At 42.9% G+C, this 13825-nt stretch overlaps 1 protein-coding gene across 1 annotated transcript in view; it reads right to left on the bottom strand.

Moving 5' to 3' along the window:
- The window catches only part of DOCK3 (dedicator of cytokinesis 3), a 454424-nt gene that overhangs the window by 151632 nt on the left and 288967 nt on the right, over window positions 1-13825 (bottom strand). The window contains exon 25 of the mRNA XM_084829818.1: window positions 5802-5994. Coding sequence (XP_084685944.1) covers window positions 5802-5994 — 193 coding nt within the window. The remainder of the gene's footprint in view (window positions 1-5801; window positions 5995-13825) is intronic.

Raw genomic sequence — 13825 nt, 5'->3', positions numbered from 1 at the left:
AGAAAGAAGGATGAGAGGGTGATTTCCCCCCTTTTGGTGACATTTGAGATGTGAAAGACTGAAATCATATGATAGGCATGAATTGAAGTTGCAACTGTGTAGGGGCCCAGTGGTGGTGGTGGTGGTGAGGGTACAAGATACCTAGGAGAGGGTGAGTATGCAAAGGTCCAGGGAGAGAAAATATCCTGTAGCAGGAAGAGCTAGGGAGTTTCCTGTTAGAAGTTTAGTTTTGAAGCCACCAAAACCACTATTCTTAACCATGGAATTTGCAGAGTCATAGAAACAGGATCGTCTGGCCACAGCAGCTGCCCATGTTCCTGCCCTTGATAGCTTGTTTTAGGATATTCTGCCATATGCTTCTAATGGGCAGCACCCTTCCTGGGCAAGGTGCTTGAGCGGGTGGTTGCAGGACAGCTCCAGGCACTCTTGAATGAAACGGATTATCTAGATCCATTTCAATCAGGCTTCAGGCCTGGTTTTGGAACGGAAACTGCCTTGGTTGCCCTGTGGGATGACCTCTGCCAGGAGAGGGACAGGGGGAGTGTGACCCTGTTGATTCTCCTGGACCTCTCAGCGGCTTTCAATACCATCGACCACGGTATCCTTCTCGATAGGTTGTCTGGGTTGGGAGTTGGAGGCACTGCACTGCAGTGGTTCCGCTCCTACTTGGAGGGCCGATTCCAGAAGGTGGTGCTGGGGGATTATTGCTCTGTGCCATGGCAATTGTGTCATGGGGTTACACAGGGCTCTATTTTATCCCCCATGCTGTTTAACATCTACATGAAACCACTGGGGGAGGTTATCCAGAGGTGTGGGCTGAGGTGCCATCAATATGCAGATAACACCCAGCTCTACCTCTGTTTCTCATCAAACCCAGGTGAGGCAGTGGCTGTTCTGAATCAGTGCCTGGGCACGGTAATGGACTGGATGAGGGCTAATAAACTGAAACTCAATCCAGACAAGACGGAGGTACTGTTAGTGGGTGGTTCGTCTGCCCGGCTAGGTGATATTCAACCTGTTCTGGAGGGGGTTGCACTCCCCCTAAAGGATCATTTTTGTAGTTTGGGGGTGCTCTTGGATCCAGAACTGTCACTTGAGGCACAGGTGAACTCAGTGGCATGGAGCACTTTTTATCAGCTTAGGCTGGTATACCAACTACGCCCTTATCTGGACAGATGGCCTAGCTACAGTTATCCATGCTCTGATAACTTCTCGTCTGGACTACTGCAATGCGTTATATGTGGGCTGCCTTTGAAAATGGTCCGGAAACTTCAGCTGGTCCAACATAGGGCAGCAAGATTGTTAACAGGGACTGGCCTGCGAGCTCATATTACGCCAGTACTTTTCCAGCTGCACTGGCTGCCAGTCCATTTCCGGGCCCGATTCAAAGTGCTGGTATTAACATTTAAAGCCCTTAATGGCTTGGGGCCAGGTTATCTGAAGGATCGCCTCTTCCCATATGTGCCTGCCCGGACCTTAAGATCTTCCTCAGCGGCCCTTCTTCATGAGCCCCTGCCAAAGGAAGTGAGGTGAGTGGCTACCAGGAGGAGGGCTTTTACTGCTGTGGCACCCCGGCTGTGGAATGAGCTCCCTAGTGAGGTTCGCCTGGCACCTACGCTGTATTCCCTTCAGCGCCAGGTGAAGACCTTTTTATTTTCCCAGGCATTTTAGCATTCTAGACTTTTAGCTTGCTGTTTTAAATCTGTATTTTAAATTCCTGCACTGCTGCTAAGTTTTACTGTGGTTGTATTGTTATATTGTGGTTTTAATGTTCTATACATTTTAAATTGTTTTATTGTGTGCCATTATTTTTGTGAACTGCCCAGAGAGCTTTGGCTATTGGGCGGTATAGAAATGAAATAAATAATGCCAATATTGGATTAATGTAATGTCCCAGTCTTCAGATTCTTATACACATGGCAGAAGGCTGCAAGCATGCAGGTGTGTGCGGGGTTTGATGCATATAACTTCCTGAGTAATTGTATGAGTGGCCGATCAATTATCTATGCAAACACATTTAGGGTGCAATCCTATCAGGATAGTTCGCCACCTCTGAAGTTGGAGGTGGCCAACTATCCAATGCAGGGCAGGTAGAGCACGGAGGGGATCTTCTCCTCTGCACTCTGGCTGCCTTGCATTTGTGGCTAGACTGCCTATTTTGGCTATCTAGCTGGGGGCTTCAGAGGGATGTGGAGGAGGCTGGCCAAGCATAGGAAATGTGCTTCTACTGTCTCCTCCCCTCCCCGCCCCCAGGAACACCCCCTTTTCACCCTCACCGCGCTGCACTTACAAGCGTGGAGACAGGGAATAACCATGCCACCTAAGAGGTGGTGGGGGAGGGGGAGGGGAGTTTGGTTCCCAGAAACTGAAAAATCCTATGGCCATCTAGACACTGTCGAGTGGCTATAGGATTGCTGTCTTAGTGTCAAAAGATGTTGTAATGGAAACAAAATGGTGAAGATGGTGTGAAATGGAGATAACATGACATCTGTCCATCCATAAATGAACTTGAACCTCCTTAGTACTTGCCAAGATTTGGGACAGTTGCTTCACAGTCTAAGAGATAGATAATGGATCCAAGTTCAGGAGATCAGGGACTGAATATGGGGGTTGGGCCCATATCAGTTGTGGTGCTGAAAGACATCTGCTGCCGCCATCCATATGAATTAATCTATGAGTACTACAAAGATCACTCTTGTCTCCCATGCATTCATCTACATGAAGCTAACTGGTGGGATTTGATCTCAATGAAACTAATTGGTGGGAGAGGGCAAAACAACACAAACTTATAAAGTTAGTCTAATATGTCTAAAATAAAATTATTTAATTTATTAAAATATTTTTAAATGACAATTTTAATAATATTAAATATGTTCATCATCCCAGTGCTTTTGCACCTGCTGGCCAGAGCATAAGAAGGATAGGTTGCTTAGCTTGCAACTGATGTTCTTCAGGTGGTCATCAGTGCAGTTAGACCTATGGAACCTGTGCCTGTCCAGAACTAACTTCTAGAGCAGCCTTCCCCAACCTGGATCCCTCCAGACATTTTGGCCTATAAATCCTATCAGCCCTAGCCAGCATGATCAATGGTCAGGGAAGGTGAGAGTTGTAGACCAAAATGTCTGCAGTGACTCAGGTTGAGAAACGGCGAGCTAGAGCTTTAGTCAGGGAACTAGTGGTTATTCCTCCATCCCTGAAAGGGGATGCATCTAAGTTCCTAAGAGACAAGATGAGCACCTTCCCACTCAATTTGTTCTAACTGTACCTTGTGTGAGACAGAAGGGTACCAACAGCATGGAAGGAGGACAGATTGTATAAATGCACAGATGACCACTCGAAGAACATCAGTTAATCAGCTGTCCTCCTCCTTCATGGTCTCTGTGAAATCACACCATTATTATAATTATAATAATTATTAATGTGACTACACTTCTGCGCATTTGTGCAAATTTCCCAGCAGTTTTTTTTAAAAGCCCTTAGAAGGCAACTGCACATTTGTGCAAATGAAAGACTGGGCAGTAAATGGAGGGGAAAGCACAGCCACCCCAGCAGTAACTGCTCCGAAAAGGAGCCACAGAAAGTGGGGAGAACCAATAACTCCGACGTGTGGACTTCACTGGAACTCAGGGAAGTGTCAAAAGTGAAGAGGACACCTACAAGTGTTGGTTCAAAGCTTAATAGCTAGAGAATAACATTGCCAAATGGGAGTTATTGCCCCCCTCCCAGCATTGATGTTTCTTTTCGGAGCACGTTGCTCACATTCGTTCCCCTTTTCAGTGCTTCTGAAATGAACAAATTTGTATTTTTTCTTAGTATTATCTTTCCCCCGATCCTTCATAAGTGTGCACAGATTAGCCTCTGTGCAGCCTCGCCTTGTCTATTTCCTAGGACAATACCTACTACTTCTGTGCCTCCTTTGACAGCTGTAACATACAAAGAAATGGACAAGGCGAGACTATACATAGAAGACAGGTGGTTTTGTGTTCTTGCACACTTGCAAAAGGCGAGGAAAATAATAATAATTTAAAAATTACAACTCCATTTGCGTACTTACAAAGCACCAAAAAAAAGAAGTAGTGGCAACTGAGCTACAAGCCATTTCTGCATTAGTGGAGAGACAGTCACTGGTGAGATAGAAGGGAGGCTGGAGGCGGCACTGGTAAGATTGCAAAGAACAGCACAGGCTTTTTTGCCACTCTTGCCAAGTTGTAGCTGCTGGGTTTGGATGTTATGACAAGCCATCATGAGAACAAGCTATCCTCAACAACCTTGCTAAAAGCCATAGGTTCTCGGGAGGCTTATTTGAGCAAAACTACGCATGCTGAGTCATCTGCACCAGGTTCATACATTACAATAAGCCACACTGACACTAACAAGGTTCGCAACCCACCATGGTTTATCATGTCATGCAAATCCGGTCTCTGGTAGTGGCTATTAGATATAGGGTAGATAACAACCCATTAAAGAAATGAGACAACCAAGTTTTAAATAAAGTTTATCATAGAAAGTAGCTGATGGGAAAAAGTTTTAAAAACTGAATGGATGGATACACACACACACGTGCGCGTGGGCGAACAGTAGGGTATTAAAATAATCAGAAATAAATGCATCCAGCTAATCTAACTAAACTGTCTCCCTATTTTATCAAGGTCATTTATTCAAGCAATATCTTGAAAAAAGCAGTATCTTGAGTCCAGCTCTTTCTCACCCAGTTCTCCAGTTCCAGCTGCTCTGCCTCTTTCTGTCCTTTCTCTCTCTTCTCTCTCTTTCTATGTTATGTTAGACCTTTTAAAATTAATTTTCTTTGCACAACTCCAACCAATTACTAGTTTCTTGTTCACTTTTGCCCTAAATTGCTTTTTCCAAGCAATTTCCATGACCTTCAGATAAACTTCCTTCAAACCCTTTTTCTTCTTCCCCTGCAGATATCCTGGCTCCATATCTAACTAAACTTTTGACTTGAGCTGCCTGCAAACCTTTGGCTTCCTGAGCAGACATCCTGGCTCCTCTAATCCAATTAAACTTTTGACCTTTTGGCAGATACTGACAAGCACACACATAAACACAAAAGATTTAACTCCATACATTGCAAAAGCAAAGTAAATACAAAATTGGAGGACAGTTCTGTTTCTTCACATTTCCTAATTCTTGTCTACAACAATCAGGGCAAGAGAATGGCTCTGGCTGTTGGTTGTTGGGTAGACCTCTTTGCTTCACCACTGACATCACAAAATATTCCTTCCTGAGGGCCTATCAATAGTTTGGGAGCACCTGATGTGGCACAGTTTACATAGCTGATGCTGACATGATCATTAGCTTGAATGAGAAACAACTGTTAGCAACTGTGATTTTATGTGTTGTATTTTATAAATACTGCAAACCACTTTGAGGACTCTAGTCAAAAAGTGGAATGTAAATCTGTTAAATAAATATAATGAATAGCGTGCAAGAGCAGGATGTAAGTATACTCTTTTAAAAAATTCTTTTAAAAAAGGAATTTACTTCAGCTGAGTATCTGTGCTTCTGTCTCAATTAGGTTGGATAAACAGATATACCTTATTAATAAGATATATCTGTTTGTCCTCTGTGATCTGCATATTTGTATGCTAGTGCTGACATGTTACCTGTTATCTTTTCTGCAATGTTCTTAAATGTATCAAGGTTGTTGTTGTTTTTTTACAGCCAAGGGATGTGAACATATTCCAGTTTTGTCCACATTTTGGTGCAGTTAGATATAGACAGACCATTAGATGGTCAGACCATGTGATATTGATGTGGTAAAGTTAATAATGCTGTCTTACCTGAGAAAGAAAACAAGCGACTGTCTACAGTACGAGCTATAGATTGCAATTTAACTACATCCATAGACTGTCCAATATGCACTGTACTGGGCATGCTCCCAAGAGTTCCCCGCACAAACTCTGCTACTTCCTGTACTGTGAACATCTGCAATAGCTCGTCAAAAATCGCAGGGAAGGAGTTCAACAGGGCAGCCTAAAAAGACAATGAAGAAATATGAGATCTGTATTGATGTACAGAAATAAAACATCACAGGTTTGTAGGAAACACAAATAACTGATAGTACAAGTCTAGAGGAAAAGCCTGAAATCCAAACTATGGTTCTACATTTATATCATCCTGCTGTCTCTAGGACATAAAGATACCTGGTACATGAAATCAAGCTCTCTTCTGGCAGCCTTGCCATAGTAATGCATGATCATATGGGTACAAGTATCCACCACAAAGGTAGAGGAAATATTTTAGCTTCAATTTGCAGATACTGGAACATAGAATCAAAATATTTCCAGATTGCTCACCAATTTCTGGTTGCTTTTAGAATGCACATTACGATAAACAGAGCATTTTGTGGATTTGCTAATTGTATCTTGGATTTCTCCTTTGATGCAGATAGGGAACAACTTTTATCTTCCTAAAAATCTGTTTACAGAAAGTTATACTGACTGCCTCTTAGCTGCAACACTATGTGTTTAGTTTGAGAAGAGAGCACGTTTATGTGACACTTGTGTCAGGCCATGGAAATAATAGGCTTTGAAAATATTTTTATGGCAGTGCAGTTTCTTCAACAGCTCTCTCTCTGAAATGGATACAGGATCTCCGAATAAAACAAAATAATGGCTTGGATCCAGAGTTCCCATGAGTGCTCATGGGACATTCCCACTGGAGCAAGTGGTAGTGGTGATAATTTTCACTGATAGATCCTTCTCCCTTCAGATCTGTTCTGGAGGGTAAGGGGACCATTCAGAACCAGAACAATGTTGGAGGTGGTGTGTGTGTGTGTGTGTGTGTAGGGCCTGAAGGGGAGATCTGCATAAATCGTGGCCCCTTTTCTTCCACCAGGAGCTTCCACTGGATTGCTGTCCCCTCAATAAATGGAAGGAACCCTTTCATTAGCCCAGAGCTGGGCAAAACGTTTTGGTCAGAGCGCCACATTACTTTGTGAAAACCCGTTAGGGGCTGCATGCCAGCACTGGTTTGAAGTCAAACCCAAAGTCAGCTGTTCCCAAAGCGAGCGTGCGCAGAGCTGGCATTAGGCGAGGCTATTTGCAGCTTGAGAGGGGAGAGTTAACCCTCTCGTCCTCAGTTGTGACCCCACTCCTTGCCCCACCGTCAATTAAACTTAGAGCAATTCTGCATTAGCAGAAGGGCAATCCAATCCATTATGTTGCATATAATATCTCCTGAAAAATCCTCCCTCTTTCATTCTCCAATGTAGTTAGTAAAATGTGACTACCCTTTCTCTTTACTTACCAAGATGTTTATGTACTTTTCAGTGTTTTCCTTTACCAAATGTCTATGATACACATTTTTACCCCATTGCTGTTAAAAACAACTACCTCTATATGCTTTTCATCCCTCTGCCCTCCCTGCAGTACAGTCCCCCCCCCTCCTTCTGGTCCTTTGATTGCCCACTTTTCTGCTTTATTTTATTCAACTCCCCAGTATTGAATCCAATTTCCTCTGCCCATCACTTTGACCTATTCTCCTTTACTAGCTTTAACCTCTCTTCAGATTTGTAATTTATTGGCCAAGTTCTCAGGATCTTCTCTACTAGCAGCCTAAACAAAATTCTGTTGTTCAAAATCTGGCATTTAATAAAATAATTGCCATCATTTTACCACATGCAATCTCTGTATGACTGTCATTGTGTCCTTCCACAAGAAGAGAAACTCTGGGAGACTGAATATTGAGAATGTGCTTTTTCTATCATAGAAAAAATGATATTCCTCATGAAGCTGGAACTCTGAGACAGGCCTTCTACATCAGAGGGCATGGTTTGCAGGACTGATTCCAAGGCAAGCACCTCTCATTTAGAAATTAAGCACTGCCTCTTGACATAGAAGGAGCCAGTCACTGAAAAAATCTATACTTCACTTAAACTTCTGTAGTCAGTGCAACAATCAAATGGTCCTGAATAAGGCTGCAATTCTATGCATGCTCACCTAGGAGTAAGTCCCACTGAACTCAATTGGATTTACCTCTGAGTAGACATATATGGGATTATATTGCACATGGTGTAAATCCTAGTTATCCTAGTACTTCCAAGCTCAGCCACACCTAAATTTTATCACCTATTATTTCTCAGCCATACTTAACAATGAATTGTGTTAGATTTTTTTTAGATCAAATTGCTAAATTTTGTCTAAAGAAGCTACTCATCTGTGGCAAGTGATTCCTTTGTCAAGACATACGTTTCCCAGACTTGAAAGTAACACAATAGAGACATAGTTGCTCATGGTATTCAGTCATCCCATCATTGTTTCTGTTTGCAAAGTTTGCCAGTTTTTGTACTTCTTCCCATAAAAATCCAAACCCACATGTTTGACTGGGAAAAAAGTGCATACGCTATGGGCCGGGGTAGGTTGAGAAACTGTGGTCCTCCAGATGACACTGGACTACAATTCCTGTCATCACTGACCATTAGCCATGCTGGCTGGGGCTGATGGGATTTGGAGTGCAATAGGATCTGGCAAGCCACAGGTTCCCCACTCCTGCCACTGACAATTATTTGCCCTTCAGCTCTTTTTAAAATATTATCTCTTCCCAGTCAAAGCAAAGAGACGTATCAGCAGCAGGAGAATCCCAATTATTTATTTATGGCCATAAGCTCAATCACTAGATTCATCAATACATTTTAAAATTAATCTGCAGATTAATCACCTAAGTAGTCAGGGGGGGAGTTAAGAACATACTTTCTTAATTTTTTAATAAATAAATAGTTTGATAGTGACATATTGCTGTAACAGATAATTCAAAGAAAATATTAAAGAGGGCCTTTCCTTCCAACAATTAGGTTTTGTTTATTAAATTGTAAGTTATTCCAAGAAGGTACCTATTTTTAGGTTTGTGTAATATAAAGGTTTATTCAAATTTAGGGAGCAATCCTATGGCCGCTAGGCAGCAGCTAGACGGCCATAGTGTTAGAAAAAAAAGGAGACTCCATAACTGTTGGCGTCTCAAGTTACGTAAGAGCCCGAGTGGCGGGAAAATATAGGCGGAGCAAAAAGGGAATCATACTGACGCGCTCATGACTAACAGCTTCGTAAGCTAATAGTGACTGTTTATTGGATATTGACCTAGTGAGCCGATGTACTATAACTGTTTCATTGGTTACTGGTAAGAACAATAGAAGCGATATGATATAAAGGGCTTTTGCACACGTGTCTCGGGGTCCAGACTGCTCTGCACCCGTTTTGCAAAACGTTCAATAAAATAGTGTTGGATCCACTGCTGCCTGCCTGGCATTCTTTTCTTCTAAACCGAAAGCAAGGACTTTTTATCTAACAATAGGTAATGCTGTTTTCCGGGAACTGACCTTGGAGCCCACATTCTGAGGTTGGTTCCCGGAAAAGTGATCTCCCTCCACTTCCATGCTGCCTCCGAGGTAGCATGGAGAAGCCCCATCCTTCGCGCTCGGAAGAGGAGACCAGAGCGGCTGAAAAGGAGCATGGCTGGGGGTGTTCCAGGGCGAGGAGAGCGGAACTGCATGTACGACACATTCTATGTGTCGTACATGCAGCCTCCTCTCCCGCTCGACCCCCCCGTGGCTAGACAGCCGCAATCGGCTGTCTAGCAGAAAAAGCAGGGCAGGGAGGGAACGATCCCCCTGTGCTTCTCCTGCCTTGCTTTGGATAGGCGGTCAGCTCCGAGTTCGGAGGCAGCTGCCTATTTAGATAGGATTGCACCCTTAATCAATTAAATTTACTGATGAATCAATCAAGCAGTTATTCAACTAAGAGAGCAATCCTATATATGTATACTTAGAATTAAGACACATTGAGTTCAATGGGGCTTGTCCCAGGTAAATGGTATAGGATTGTAGCCTAATAGTTCTTTAATTAGTGGACAGCCCTAATTTTATGTAATGTGTACCCAACTCTTCTTCTAAAGTAGGACTGAGGAACCTCTGGTCCTCCAGTTGGTACCACTCCCAACTTCCCTGATTGTTGACCGGGCTGACTGGGAGGTGGAGTCCATCATCATCTGGAGGGCCACAGATTCCCCAGTGAGCCATTACCGTTTAATGTTCATCTTTATCTATAAGATATTTCTCAGTTTTTCACACAAGAGAATGTAGGAGCCAATGCAATATATATAACAGTATCATAAACTGTATAAAGTTATTCTAAATCAAATTAAACTAAAATATGAAATTCTTTTTCACCTTGCATTCCATCTCCCTCAGCATGTTGTCTCCACAACCATATTAATCTATTATCTTTTGTCTTGGGCATATACAAAGGCACTACAATACACCCACAAATTATATTGTTAAAATATATCAACAACTAGAGATATTTTGAGACAATGAAGGTATAAACTCCAATGACAGGGGAAGTTTGTATTCATAATTATTGCTGTTTATTGTTTTAATACAACTTCGCATAATCACTTCTTAAACAAAAAAATCAGATAGGATGGATCATCAGCCCCAAAGAAAACCTAAAACCTTTAAAACGTGTACCAAGTTGACATGTTTGCAGTTTGTTTGCTTTTCTTCAACAACCACAATGAAATTGGGAGTGGGAGGGAGAACTTTGCAGGATTAAAATGATTTGTAATCATTATTCATTTTCAAAATAAGCCTTGTAAATTACTATTATCCACATTTTACAGATGGGAAAAGAAAGACAAGACCTAATGCCATCCAGTTCATTCAAGCTATAATTTAAATACATCTAAGTCAATCACAGTCTTCTTTTGTTACCTCAGTAATTTGCTGTATGATTCTGTGGAACCATGTTCATAGATGACATGTAAGTGGTTAATATCCATTAGCAACTTGGGACAGTATTATGTCACTCTAAGGCAGGGATGTGGAACCTCTTTCAACCCAAGAACTGAATTCAGTTTCAAAGGCAGTTTCAAAGGCTGCATTCCAGCCGTGGGTGGGCCAAAGGCAAACGAAGTGAAGACAAATCTAGTAGCATATAGAATCATAGAATAGTAGGGTTGGAAGGGGCTTATAAGACCATCAAGCCCAACCCCCTGCTCAGTGCAGGAATCTAAGTCAAAGCATTCCTGACACTTGGCTGTCCAGCTTCATCTTGAATGCCTCCAGTGTGGGAGAGCCCACCACCTCCCTAGGTCTTTGGTTCCATTGTCATATTGCTCTAACAGTCAGGATGTTTTTCCTGATGTTCAGCCAAAATCTGGCTTCCTCTAACTTCAGCCATTATTCCGTGTCCTGCATTCTGGGATGATTGAGAAGAGATCCTGGCCTTCCTCTCTGTGACAACCTTTCAAGTACTTGAAGAGCGCTATCATATCTCCCCTCAGTCTTCTCTTCTCAAGGCTAAACATGCCCAGTTCCTTCAGTCTCTCCTCATAGGGCTTTGTTTCCAGTCCCCTGATAATCTTAGTTACCCTCCTCTGAACCCTCTCCAGTTTGACAGCATTCTTCTTAAAGTGTAGTGCCCGGAACTGGACACAGTACTCAAGATGAGGCCTAACCAGTGCTGAATAGAGGGAAACTAGTACTTTTGGCTTAAAGTTCTTACTGCCAGTCATTAAGCCCCAGGAGAGGCATTTCAACTTTTACAAGGGGGGAGGGGAACTGTGCAAAAGTCAGGAAATCACCAATCAGTGGCTGGGGGGAAAGGATATGTGGCTATTTGGGGTACCCCAGAGGACCGGATTTGGCCCCCAAGGGGACCGGATTTGGATCCCTAGGGGACCGGATTTGGCCTCCAAGGGGACTGGATTTGGCCCATTGGCCTGAGGTTTCCCACTCTTGCTCTAGGAATTGGGAACTTCAGTAAAGATGAGCAAATGGAAAGGTCACACGGGAGCAGTAGCTTAAGAATAAGCTAGACAAGCTTGACAGCTTTCTGTATATCTCCCTAATATGGTCTTTTATATCAAATCATTTTATTTTACTGTATGGCCTTGGAAGATGGCAAAACACCAATAATGCTTAGCTGAGAAAGAATTGAAGAGTTCTGCTGAGATGTTGATATTTCTGTACCTTCGTAATATATTTCTGATTACATTTTACACTTTCAAAATGACCTACATTCGAGATAAGAATAGCCATAATGAAAGAGGGTAACAACTAAATATTCAACATTTTTACTTGTTTAAGCTAAATCAAGTCCATATTGGTGGAAATATTTATCTTATTAAACACTGGTGTTATTTCCAGTAATACATGTATTTAGAAACTGGGATACCAGAAAACCTGTAATTAGAGAGAACACATTGCTGTTTGGTGTCATCACCATGGAAAATCCAAATATAGAATGTTCTAGAATTTACCAATCCAAGTGAGGCCGCTGGAAGGTGTGTCATTGGCGTGAGCCAAAACATAATTTTAAAATGTGCATTAGGGTCTGCGTATGGAGAATATTTAGGTGGGACTCTGCTTTTAACCTCTACTGAGTAGAGGAGCTGGCACAGGCTAGTCTAGAACAATCAGAAAGCTAGACACAAAAAGGGATAAGAGGCTATGGAAGGACAAGACTCTCCAGTGGTGGTGACCTGCAAGGTGTGTGCAATGTTTGTTTTCTTGCCTGAGAACAACATGGCCTACGCCTGCAACAAGCGCAAGTTGATCACGTTGCTGGAAGAAAAAGTAAGAGGACTGGAGCGGCAACTGTTGACCCCCCAGGGAATAAGAGAACATGAAGAGTTCTTGGGCAGAACGGTGGAACACAGCAAAGTGAAGAACAGAAGCTTGAAGAGCAACAGTAAGCTGAGGCAGAAGTGGGAAATGCTGAGGTGAGGAAAAATGCAGTAAAGGATACTCCTTGGAAAAAGGTGACAGGAGCAGAAGAACTAGAAGCCACTCTGCACCAGTTGAAGAAGTGGAGCTGTGGAACCAATTCCAGGTACTTGAGGATGAGACTGGAGGACAGCCTGCAGAGGAAGAATCACAGGGGAACCTGCATGAGAGTGAACAAGAGGCTGAAGGTCAGTCAAGCAGAGGCGATGAAACCCAGGCTTACAACAGCAAGAAGAGAAGTAGTAGTGGGAGACTCCTTGCTGTATGGGATGGAAACCTAAGTATGTCGCGAAGACCTGGGGACTCGCCAGGTATGTTGTGTCCCGGGAGGACGGATTAGAGACGTGACTGAAAGGTTGGCTGCATTCATAAAGCCCACTGACAGGTATCCCTTTCTTCTCATCCATGTGGGAACAAATGATACCACCAAGCGGAGCCACGAAGAAATCACATCAGACTTTGAAGCTTTGGGAAGGAAACTCAAGAACGTTGGAACCCAGATAGTTTTCTCATCCATCCTTCCAGTAGTTAGAAGAGGGATAGAAAGGGAAAGAAAAATACTCCGGGTGAATGACTGGCTACGAAGGTGGTGCTGGCGCAAGAGATTTGGATTCTGGGACCACGGACTATACTTTCTGGAAGATGGGCTGTTGGCAAGGGACAGGTTGCACCTCACAAAGGATGGGAAGAATGTGTTTGGCCACAGCATGAAGAACTTCATCAGGAGAGCTTTAAACTGAATCCTACGGCGAAGAGAGATGTAAAGTTGGGGGTAACAATAGACGAAGGCTCATGCACCGCAATGGAGAGAACAGCTCTAATAGCGCCCAATAATAGTCTTCTGAAACATGTAGGAAGAAAGCCAGACCATGAAGCACATGGTCTTCGATGTCTATATACTAATGCCCACAGTATGGGAAACAAACAGAACGAACTTGAACTCTTAATACAAGAGGGAAATTATGACTTGATAGGTGTAACTGAGACTTGGTGGGATGACTCTCATGACTAGAATACAGCAATTGAAGGATATAACTTGTTCAAAAAGAACAGGAGGAACAGAAAGGGAGGTGGGGTTGCACT

This window comes from Heloderma suspectum, chromosome 2 (assembly GCF_057233095.1).
Source record: "Heloderma suspectum isolate Gila_16-S chromosome 2, 16-S_ref, whole genome shotgun sequence".
NCBI classification, from domain to species: domain Eukaryota; kingdom Metazoa; phylum Chordata; class Lepidosauria; order Squamata; family Helodermatidae; genus Heloderma; species Heloderma suspectum.
The sequence above is the reverse complement of the archived record's forward strand: the minus strand, read 5'-3'. Positions and strand labels throughout refer to the sequence as shown.